Below are 12402 nucleotides of genomic sequence, written 5' to 3' on the forward strand. Positions count from 1 at the left end.
GTCATAGGAACTGGCTTTTGTGGCGTCACAACAGAGCAGTATGCTTTAAAATGACATTAATATTTATGCATTCATTGATTTTATTGGTGATTGTATTACTGTACAAAATTGAAATGGGGAACATGTTTTATCAAACGTTGTCTTCTTTGTATATCTAGCCGATACGGACTAACATCATTCATTAAGACATCATGTCCGTGTCCACCTAATGAATATAAGTCCCATATTCACTCTTTTTTAGCTCTGTTATATCTTACTAGCTCTTTAGCTGCTAAATGCTATTCTGTGTTCACTTTGTCTGCCTGTCTGTTTGGTGCTGGGCACAAAGTGTACACTAAATTTATCCTAGCTTTTTTAAATTGAAAACAGCTGCCTCTTACACCTGGAAATGATGACAGTAGAGCTGCCGGCCGTTAAACCGAAACAATGAATTACAAGATAAATAAGCTAAGGGGAACTGCAAAGTCCATAATTCTGTGTGGGTTCGTCATTTTGAGCAACTCCCTGTATATTACATGTAGTTAGTTGATTCATGGTTAATGTATAAAAAAAAAAAAAAGATTGGAGCAGATTTAATATTAAGGTATTAACCTGTTAACAGAATGAGCATTAGTGTAACTTTTGTAATATGAAGATTGTGTTACTATATGTCTTCTTTCAAAAGCAACATAATCTTCTCTTTAATCTCTCATGTAGCTCACTTCCAGGAAAACGGAGGCAGTATATTAGAAAAGAGCTGATGATGTATGTCGTATAACGTGAATACACTCTACTTGTGTACAATTGGTTTAGTAGTGCTGTGTTATGTAGGACAAGACGTGGCATGCTGCGTGATCCACAGTGTAAAGGATCAGGACAGGGGCTCTGACTGCTTCTACTTATTCCCTCCCTTTCATACATCCTGGTAACGGATATGAACAGGAAAAGCTGAAGCAAAATCACAATCATTTGGACCCAAAGAAATGGCATAATCTGATTTGTTGTTTTAGGAGTTCCAGTGAATTGTTGATCACGTTGCTCTCCGTGTTAATGTGCCATTAAGAACATTTCCCCCATCTTTCTTCCCTTCCTGTTCACCCTGTGATGACTCTTTTATTTTCTGTGTTTCTTTTTGTATTTAACCTTCCTGTTGTCCTCGGGTCAAATTTGACCCATATTCAAAACGTTTCTATATCAGAAATTTGGGTTTCTTTCAACCAAATTGTCAAAAAATAACATGGATGGTTCCATACAACCATTACTCTTCACAAGTAAAATAAAAGATCAGCTCAGTACTTTCATTGAATTTGGGTGTTTTATTCAATTTTATAGCATTTCGAGAGAAAAAAAGATTAAAAGAAATTGTCGGAAATAGCTTCAAAAATGTGGGGGGAAAAAAATATAAACGCAGGAAAAATGTGACAAAAACATCGGTGAGAAGTAACAAAAAAAACTTATGAAAAACTTTGGGGAAAAGCGACAGAAGTGTCGAAAAAGACGACCACAATGTTGAAAAAAGTAAATTTTGACCCAAAAAAATAAAAAGTTGCACAGTCGTCGGGAAGACAACACAAGGGTTAACTAATACAAGTTATTCTAGAAGTGTTGTGGTCTGTTGTTCATTCTGTGTTTCTGCTGTCACAGCATTAAGGGACTTCCCCACTAAGGCATTAATTGAAGTATTACTGTTAGATCTTTTAGTTCTCAGGTGGTGACTTCTTGTTTCTCATCTCCCTTCCTCCTTCTTCATCCGCTTCTGTCCTTCCCTCTCTCTCTTTCTACAGTTGTAGTTTCTCTTTTCTTTCACGTTTTGTCATTTCACGTTGATATGTGGGGTTTGTTTAACTGTGAGTCCTGTTGTTTATTCTGAAAAAGTAAGCGATTTACATTTGAAAATGTCTCTCTCCCCCATGCTACCCGGCTCCAAACCCCCCCTCCACCTCCTTGCTTCCACTCAGCAGATGATACTCGCTGTGATCAAAACAAATACCAGAAGGTGTTTTTTTTCAGTCTTAGCAAGTTTTCAAAGAAAGCCAAAAAGGTCTTTCAGCTAATACTTCCTTCTCTCTTTGCCCTCTCCTTTTTTCTTTACTGTTCTTCTGTATTCAGCAAGAAGAGTTGTCGAATTACTGCAGGGATTTCTTAGCATTTGGTATTACAAGTGAAAAACGTCCTGTGGCTAATGTTTCTCACGTTCTTCTCTCCATTTTTAGAGCTCAGCCTCTCACACTGGCATAGAGCTACATGGATTTGAACTAGAACAGTTCCCTTGGCTATAGCTCATCTCCATTTCTTCTCCTCTCCAGCATTCAGCGGGCAGCTCTGGCCATCTTAGAGCACTACTACTGTGACTTCCCAGTCAATAACCCGGCGTTGCTTTCCGCCTCCAAGTCCCGTGCAGCCAAGCACCTGGCTGGCCTCAAGGTCTACAACGTGGATGGTGAGTTCCCAGCAGCCCCCGCCGAGGGTGAGTGGGATGGCCTTTTTAACTCCATGTTATGTCTTTGTCAGTGCTTTGGTTTTTCTGTGTGTTCTGGTGTGTTGAAGTCTGTAAGGTCTGCTTTTTCTTCCTAATTCTAGTCGGTTATGTCAACATATATGCTGAGATCATACTATAATTAGGATTTGATCTATTTAGCACTCATGTTAAAAAACACTGTACTGTATATCCATTGTAACACAGAATCGGTTTCTCATTTTTAAATAATGTGTAGTGTTAACTTGATTTAGATTATTGTAGGGCTGCAGCTAACCATTACTTTTGTTATAATGTTTTTAGGTTCCATTATTACTTTCAGGCAGCCATTCATTTACATTTGCTTCAGTATAATGTGAAAATCCACTTGACACTCGCTCAATCCATTTATTGTTTGGTCCATTAAATGTCAGACTATACGCCCATCACAACTTCCCAAAGCCCATCTTGATGCATTGAAATTTGTTGTTTTGTTCAAAACCCAAAGATATTAGTATATTATAAAAGAAGACCAATGAAATCGGCAGATATTCATGTTTCAGAAATTGTAAGCGCACACTTTTGGGCATTTGCAGCAACTTGACATTTTTGCACATTTTTCTTTTTCAAAACTGAAGCAATAAATTAACTTTTCTGCGACGGATCACTTATCTAAAGCACATTTCAAGTCTCTGCAAGTTGATTTCCATACTGTACTGGAATGTGCTAAAACAGCCTGGAAGGTAGGAAATGGATCTGCAAGCATATAATTGGAAAATTGTCGACAGTAAAATAAAGCATAGGTGATTTGTAGTTAATAGTTTAAAGACATGCAAACGTGTGCAAATGTGGTTATTTGATATGTGCCTCAATACACCCTCTGGTACTCTCTCCTCTCCCTATGTGTCTCCTTACACTGACGCTAACCCTTTAAGATGCCTTTAGAGCTAAACTGAAAGCCTACCTTTTGGACAGTAAGTAAATGCAGCGCTGCTACTAACTAAAGCACCCTGACAGACTGCTGGTGTTCACTTTACAAAAGCCATCGTTAAATCTCTATCCACGTCTTTGAAGCTAAGCCTCCGTTCACACAGAAGTAATGTCACTGAGTGAAACACACTGCTTCACACACTCGCTGTCCCCCACTTTTCTTCACTCTTTGCATGCCACAGGTTGATGAAAAAGTTTGAAGTCGTCCTTACAACAGCTGGCAGAATGTAACATAAACCCTCTATATTAAGGGATTGCTCTCCCTCAAGTGTACTCCAGTTTCACTCAAGTGCACTAACTTGACTCCCACTTCGTTTTGCTGTTTTGTCTTCTGCCATTTGTCTCCCTCCTTTCTTCTGCCTGCCCTCAAATGTTAGTGGGAGACAGTCGCGGAGATGGCTGATAAATCAATAGCTATTATGCTGCTGGCGTTGTTATTTCTCTCTCGTGTCTCATCCTCCTTCATTTTCATCCTGCAGCAGCTGCTCAGGGACCTCTCCCTCTCTCTCTGTATCATCTCTGTCTGGAGCTTTTACTTCCCATTCCTTTTTTCTTCCTGCAGCCGCACCAACATTGTAATAAATAAGTCGAACTCAGGGACAGACAATAATCTTTCCTTGATTAAAGAGTGGTGAAGCCCTGAACGCAAAGCGGCCGCAGCACTCAATTACACTGCATCCAAATGGGTTCAGGTGATTTTTATAACGCCTGACAAGCGATTTGGTCTCCATCTTGTTTTCTCAGCTCTAGATATTGGGAATTGGAAATGAATCCCAGCGGATAGAAAGTGTTTGCAAAGAAAGAAAAGATTTAAAGGTCAAACAAAGAAACAAAGTCTAATACAAGAGACATGTTGTGTTTTTTGTCAGAACTAAATAAAAACATGTTAAGGTTATTTAGCGTTTTTTTTTTCTTCTTTAGTACATGAATGAATTTTTTTCCATTCCACAGTCAAATTAAATAACACTGTTGATGTTTTTTTATATGTTTTGCATTTTTAAAATATTTCATTATGGCACAGTTGATGCGTACATAAAAAGGGAATACCTGTAACCATGTGTAATGTGTTCAGCGGTGGGAAGTAACAATTTGCATTTACTCCATTACATGTATCTAAGTAACGTTTTTGAGAATTGTACTTGTTGTTTTAATGGGTAGCTTTAATGCAGCATACTTTTTTACTCGTATCTAATTTGCTGATTTGTTATGCCAAATCATAATATCATATAGGAGACAACAGGCAAATAATGTAATTTAAAATTGTCTTTACTTGTTGGTGTACTTAAAAGAGAATAATATTAAGGTAATATTCACATGGGATTTTTGTGATCACACTTGAGAGATATACTGGACAGAATATACTGGTGTATATGTAGGAAATGATCTAATCAGGAAATCATGTAATTTCCTCACAAACTTCTTTACCTACAAAGTAACAGTACTTTTACTTTTTTTTAGTTTTTGGCTACTCTGTCCACCTCTGATTGTCTGTGTTCACTTTATTACTTTGATTGATTTCTTTTTATTTAAAAGTGGTAAAACAATTCTGTTACCTGCTTCTGACATGGCAACACATGGCTTTCAGCATATTTCTCTCCCATAAATCTCATCTAAGTGCAGTAATACCAACAGCAGGGTGTGCCGAAAATTCCCTCCTCTCCGCCTATGAATTATTCTGTTCATGCACAATCCCTGCCCCGCATTAATAATTCACCAGTTCTGCCTTCTTTTAACCTGCATTAACGTCAGGCGGGGTTCTTGAGCATCCTCCTCCAAAAATGTAAACTTTTGAAGTTGCCCGAGACACTTCTTTAATTGGACGCCCGGTGCCCCCTAAAGGCACCGAGTGGCAGAGTAAAGGGAGTGTTTGAATATCAATAGCCATGTGTGGGTAAGCAGTATTTTTTTTTTAATTTTCCAATGAGCACAGTGCTCGGAACAATTAAAAATTACGACTTTGTGTGGCTATACACGTCAGCTCCTGGGGTTTTAATATTGCTGGTGATAAAAGGAAATGGACCGTGGTTTATGTGCATCAATAATCTACCCCTCCACTCTAAAAGCATGTTGCACTGTATGTCATCACCAAGGCTTTCTTTGTTCCTTTACCTTCGTCTCTAAGCCTTTACCTGTGAGATTAGGAGACACACACACACACACACACACACACGTATACTAAGCAATCCTTTCTTAAATCTTTGTCATGACAGGTCCAGGGAACAATGCAGCAGCAGCAGGACTGGTTCACTCCCAGTCCAGAGCCATGATCGCAGCCGCCGCACGCCGCAGAGACACCAGCCACAACGAGCTGTACTACGAGGAGGCTGAGCACGAGAGGCGCGTTCGCAAGCGCAAAGCACGGTAATTAATTTCAAGCATCTATGTAGGGATATTTCAAGGAGTCTTAAAACAAAAAAAACATGTTTGCTGTGGTTTGACTGGACTGGAGCAAGTGTTAACCCAAAATTGCAAGTACAAAAAGTAGCATCTTTAGTGACAGGATATTCCAGTCAGGAGTCCCACTCATACCAGCTCTGAGTGGAACCTTTTTTATTGCTTTTTTTTTCTCGCAGCTTGGTGGTGGCAGTAGAGGAGGCGTTCACACATATCAAGCGCATGCAGGAGGAGGAGCAGAAGAAGGCTCCAGGGGACGTGATGGACCCTCGAGAGGCAGCACAAGCCATCTTCCCATCCATGGCTCGCGCCCTGCAGAAGTACCTGAGGACCACCAAGCAGCAGCACTGCCACAGCATGGAGAGCATCCAGCAGCACCTGGCCTTCTGCATCACCAACAACATGACGCCCAAGGTCCGGCCTCTGACCATAACATTCACAAGAGATCTTTCATTCCATCTGCAATAACAACTCAGAACAACATATCATAGACATGAAGCTGTGTTTTATATGTTTTAAATGTGTGGGTTTTTAATGAGCCCTGTCGAAGAAGAATTTCTGTCACAGCTTTGGGATAGACAATAAAGCTATATATATATATATATATATATATATATGTGTGTGTCTGTGTCTGTCTGTGTGTCTGTCTGTGTGTGTGTGTGTGTGTGTGTGTGTGTGTGTGTGTGTGTGTGTGTGTGTGTGTGTGTGTGTGTGTGTCTGTCTGTCTGTCTGTCTGTCTGTCTGTCTCTTATGACGGTCACATTTGCATTGTAGATTTCTCAGTCTAAGATATGATAAAGGTGTGTTTGTATATATCCCTCCCACCCAGGCGTTCCTGGAGAGCTACCTGACGCCAGGTCCCACCCTGCAGTACAGCCGGGACCATTGGCGGGCCCGCCAGTGGACACTGATCAGTGAGGCGTCTGTCACCAGCGGCCTTAAGGACGGCTCCATCTTCCTGCTCAAGTGTGTGGACTTCAGCCTGGTGGTGACAACAAAGAAGATTCCGTACATCCAGATGTCAGAGGAATACATCGACCCCAAGTCACACAAGTTTGTCCTGCGGCTACAGTCCGAAACCTCCGTGTAGGACTCCAAACTTTCTTTTTTTTATTCCTCCCCCTGTTTTGTCGCTCTCAAACGTTTTCACTTTGGGTTTGCAGTTTTTATTTGTACTTTTTTTGAATTTTTATATATTATATATGAATCTATATATTACACTCATGTTTGAATATATTGATCTTTTTACATTTGATTTGGATGGAATCAAAAGAAAGAATTGAGGCAGGATTATGCTCACGGCGGACTCTGACATGGTTGTGTGCACATACAGTATGTGTGAGTGTATATGTGTGTACAGTAAGTGTGTACGCACGCGTGTCATTTTGTGTCAACATAATCACTCGTTCCTTTTCTGTTTTGAGATGCTGGAGCCAAACAAGATAGGAACATTTAAGGAAATCCCCACAGAGAATCTGTCTTTATTTCCATGAGACCGACAGACATACAGACAAACCACTAAGGACTGTGATGGTGTGACTCGGATTTAGATATTGTTTCCTCATGGAAACACATGACAAGTATCCCGCCTGTGTTGCCATTTCGTCTACAACATTTGAAAGTATTCAGATGCTCTATTGGGTGTCAACATGTTGAGAAGTAAATGGATTTCTTTCCATTTGAAAACCAAATTAAATGCATTTAACAAAAAGACTTCAGACTTTGCATTAAATGCTCATTTATGTATGTTTATCAATGAAAAGAATAGGCCTAAAAAGGATGGAATGAATGATCTTATCCTGCTCAAAAAGGATGTCGGACTGTTTTCCTCTCCACAAGCTACTCATCACTTCAGGACATCTGTAGAGCTCCAGACAAACGCTTTTCTTGACAGTTGGGATGTCAAACTCTGACCCGCCTCATGTCCAGCCTAAGGCGTACAGTAGCACTGTTTGAGTGCTAATTCTAGCAGCCAAAGTGGATCGCCTTGAGCTGTTTTGGTGCATGATTTGTCTCCAGGTGCAATGGAGCAAAATCTGAAATATTTCCACTTCAGTTGGGAATAACACACACATGCCATGGTAAACACAGCGGTGAACTTGCAATGATCCGTATCATAAGAGACTCTCAGAGGTGGACACATGCCCAAAAACATTTGCCCTGCCTCATCGGTTCAGTAACCTTCTCAGGGCTTTCATGTCTGCCGTTATCTGCCTGACACGACGGAGAGGGGAGGCAGCGAGGACGAGAGACAGAGCCTTGATGTCACTAATAAAAAGTACTACTGATTACTCCAAACCAGAATTCCTCCTCTGTGGGTTACATAGCAGAAAATCTAAATAGCGTAAATTCTCATATAAAAGCCGGTATTCAAGTAAGCTTAGCCAGCATGAACAAGTAAAGGCCACTCGCTAGGCCAGGTAAAACCAAAAACATTAACGGGGTGAAATTACAGCTCACATGACTAACTAATTCTATCAGTACAACAGAGTTGTGTCATACTCACCCCTCTGCTGCTCTGAGTTTATATTAACAGAAATGTTTCCATACTCTAATTAAAGGTGCAGTAGGTAAGACTTATGAAACTAACTTTCTGTCATATTTGCTGAAACTGACCCTATGTTGGAGTAGAACTACATGAAGCAGGTCATTTAAAGAAATCCGGCTCCTCTGGCACCACCTACAGCCTGTAGTGGGATTTGCAAAAATCCACCGCTACCTGTTCAGATGCACCAATCAGGGCCGGGGGGGGTGTCTAACTGCGTGTCAATCACTGCTCATGCACACATATTCATTCTCCCTTGTGGGGGGAGGGGCTTAGGAGACCGTTTGGGCTTTAGCGGAAAGGGGGGAGGGACTGAGAAGTTGTTGATGTTCAAATGTTGTGGCTAAGTCCTGGATCTTCACAATCCTACCTACAGCACCTTTAACTCAAGATGTTTCGTCTTTGCCGTACTACTGGTCGATGTTAAACAACACATATTTTTGCACATTAAAAGCATACCTATAAAGGGCAAGCTTTTTTTAATTTTTGCCTTAATTTGGCAGTCAACAGTTTACAAAGACAAGAACCATAAGGGGAGAGAGAAGTATATGACATGCAACAAAGGTCCTTAGATAGGAATCAAACCATGTGTTTTCCAGTTATGGCAGCTTAACATCGTTCAGGAGAAAAGGCGAAGAAGAACACGTGAAGAGACTGTTGCTGCACTGATGGAACTGGTGCTGTTGAAGCTGACATACTACATTTATAAAGATATTAGGGCAAATGGTTCTGAATAAAGGCCACTATTTGAGAATGTATGGTATTTAAAGTGTGATGTAATCTGTCAGGCGTCACAGGGTTTGCTTGTATCACTAGAATACATAATAGATGATAAAGAATCAACAGAGTGTGTACCAATAGTGAGAGCTGCAGCAGGGCGGAACCCTTCCCAACTGGACCGTCTGGTTTTCCTTTACTACCTTGTCTCACCTCTGTTGTCTGACAAACATGCTCACAGTGAATCCCTCGAGGTCAGAAGGGACTTTTGTAATTATTTCTTTCACCTGAATCAGCCTATCTTGTAAATTCAGAATAACACAGTTAAATTAAGCTAATGGCACTAAAATGACACTTTTTTAGATCACTTCGGCACTCTGTCCCTGTCATAACTGTCACACTGAGTTTATGTGTAACTCCCTAAGAAGAAAACTGTCACACTGATCATATCTTCTGTGGCTGTGAGCAGGGTTGTCCCCTACTGCCCCCTGGCTGGTAAACCTAATATTGTCAGTTTGTTTATCTGCCTGAGCGCAGCAGCAACACGTTTTCATATCAAACGCAAAGACACTGTTCATTTTAGCAAAAGTGTAACCGTTCAATCACATGGGGAAGAACTCCCAAAAACACTTTTGCCGTTTACTGCAAACAGCACGTATCTGTGTTGAAACACCTGCCACTGGTCACACTTTGTACCTACTGACAGATGGATTTTGTGTGATCCCAATGTGACCCGTGCCTCCTGTTTTTACACTGTATCTATTTATGTTAACAAGCATGTGTGTATGTATGTATGTATGCCATTCCAGTTCACATGACCAGCCTTTGCCCCTCTCCTCTACATCATCACCACCATCTGTCACGCTGTTGCCACGGTTTGGTTGTTGTTGGACAGCTGTATGACGATGACGTGACATTGCAATGTAAGACGTGTTTCAGTTTCACAGCATTCGTAATTGTAAAAAGAAATAAACATTTTTATGAACATTTGTAAAACTGCCGTATGGGATTGTATTGTGCAGAAATTCCACCTTGTATATTCCTACCATGTGAAAACGAATGAGTTTTGATTGCCTTGTATCGTGGTTCACTGCTCCTCTCCTTTTACCTCCTTTTGTGATTATCTACATATCCCAGAATGTCTCTCAGTTTTCAGAAGGAACATGAAGTTTCCGTTTTCAGGTGGCCAGTTAGTATATGAATTCTTTTAGCTACCAAACTTTTTTTCTGAAAATGAGGACTATGTGCTCAATATCCAACATGCTTAATGGCTGCATTGCATTCTGGTCTGTTGAGGCTTTTTGTGTCTTTTTGTACGGATGGATTTCTTTTTTTTTTTACCGTAAAATTGCAATTAAGGTGTTTGTAACATGATTTTAATGGTATATTTAACTTACCAATTAATAATTAATATATTAAGATATTTCAGTTTTTACTGTTTTGATTGATTAACTGCCTGGTTTAAAGAGTTCAAAACTTCAAAAACCATAAAAAAGGTGAAAACGTACAGTCCTGAGTACAAATTAAAAAATCCTTAAAATGGCACTTTTATCATGAATTCAATTTAATGAATTAAAAAATAAATGTATGAAATAAAATTTGATTATTGTGACCATGGCCATTCTAGGCTTCCCTAATGAAAACGTGCCCCACTGATGATTTAGATTTGTCCCATGTTCCCTGCAATCAAACTGCATAGCCATTTTTTCCTATTGCAGTTTCAATAGTCTTCCAGACTTAACTCCGCAGCATCTCCATATGCACTAGTTTCTTGCCCCGGCTGTAGGCTTGCTAACACTCTGCTCTGTCGCTGCCTATTAGGCGTCTGGCCCTGCTGTGTGACAGGCCGGTGCAAAACTTCCGTTTTTTTGGCCTTGATTTGGGGGCTTTTTGTTGTCATGAAGCTCAATGGTAATTGGCTTGCCATCAGCCTGTCAGAGTGGCGCAGCCGGGCCTTGCGGGTAAATGAATGTCCGTGTCGGTGTCCGGTGCTGAAAACAAACAACCTCATACCTTGGCGAGCCTGGGATGCGAGGCCGCCTGTCGGAACTCATCTGTCCCAGTCTTAATCCCCCTCCCGTACCCGCCTGCTCTGTGTAGGGCCGGGGCGAGGAGGAGAGAGGTGAAGAGAGAGGAAAATGAGCATTTGCATCTAAATGGAATGTTTTTCTTACCTTCATTCTTCCCTCTATATTTGTTTGGTAATGACTTGGTTATCTGCAGATCAAGACGTGAGAGGAAATCCTTCTAGCGGCTTAAGTTTTGAACAGAAATCTACACCCTTAACACATCTTACGCCTGTCTTTTCTTTGTTCTTTTGCCGTTTTATATTGAACCTGTTAGACCCTCCCACCCGCTATGTGTTGCTCTCATCCTTTCTCGCCTCCTCTCTCATCCTTTGGGAGTGAGGAGGTGTGTGTGTGTGTGTGTGTGTGTGTGTGTGTGTGTGTGTGTGTGTGTTCTTGTTTAACTATATTTGTGGGGTTCAAAAACCGGGAGTCCTTGTGGGGTCTGGGAGTCCATACTTGGTTGTAGGATTAAGGTAAGAATTAGGTTATGGTTAGGGTGAGGGTATGGGTTAAGGTTAAGGTTAGGCATTTAGTTGTGATGGTTAAGGTTAGGGTAAGGGGCTAGGGAATACATTATGTCAATGACGGGTCCCCACAAAGATAGTGAAACGCACTGTGTGTGTGTGTGTGTGTGTTCTTGTTTAACTATATTCGTGGGGTCCAAAAACTGGGAATACAGTATACTTGTGGGGTCCGGACAGCTTTGTGGGGCCAAAATGCTGGACCCCACAAATTTAAAGGGCTGTTTGAGGGTTAAGACTTGGTTTTAGGATTAGGGTTAGAATTAGGTTATGGTTACTGTTACGGTAAGAGTTAAGGTTAGACATTTAGTTGGTTAAGGTTAGGGTAAGGGGCTAGGGAATGCATTATGTAAATGACGGATCCCCACAAAGATAGTGAAACGCACTGTGTGTGTGTGTGTGTGTGTGTGTGTGTGTGTGTGTGTGTGTGTGTGTGTGAATTCCATCCTTCTGCCCTGCTTTTAGTCAATCTTCATGTAAACCACCATCACACTTGACATTCGGGCCTTGCAGAACATCACAACACCTGCACCATGACACTGCCTGCTTCCTTTTCCTCAGGAGAGAGTGTGACATGTCGTCTTGCCTCAGGTCACGTTTAAATGCACACACGTAGTTAAATGTTCTCATCTCTCGGCTATGGCTTTATGTGTAAATCCCACACCTTGCTACAAACATACTGTTTACACGCTGCATCACATCCACCTCCAGGGGAATAATTATTCTTGCATG

The 12402-nt window shown here is 41.0% G+C and overlaps 1 protein-coding gene across 11 annotated transcripts in view; it reads left to right on the forward strand.

Moving 5' to 3' along the window:
- The window catches only part of LOC116044577 (vang-like protein 1), a 49824-nt gene extending 41708 nt beyond the window's left edge, over positions 1-8116 (forward strand). For 9 of the 11 annotated variants that reach the window (XM_035998633.1, XM_035998634.1, XM_035998631.1 and 6 more), the window contains 5 exons: positions 2286-2419; positions 3370-3408; positions 5635-5785; positions 5998-6232; positions 6648-8116. In XM_035998633.1, coding sequence (XP_035854526.1) covers positions 2286-2419; positions 3370-3408; positions 5635-5785; positions 5998-6232; positions 6648-6908 — 820 coding nt within the window. In that variant the 3' untranslated portion in view covers positions 6909-8116. Of the gene's footprint in view, positions 1-2285; positions 2447-3369; positions 3409-5634; positions 5786-5997; positions 6233-6647 lie in introns of all 11 variants that reach the window. The other 2 variants (XM_031291885.2, XM_035998639.1) reach the window with 2 other exon arrangements.
- The last annotated feature ends 4286 nt before the right edge of the window (positions 8117-12402 follow it).

This window comes from Sander lucioperca, chromosome 24 (assembly GCF_008315115.2).
Source record: "Sander lucioperca isolate FBNREF2018 chromosome 24, SLUC_FBN_1.2, whole genome shotgun sequence".
NCBI classification, from domain to species: Eukaryota; Metazoa; Chordata; class Actinopteri; order Perciformes; family Percidae; genus Sander; species Sander lucioperca.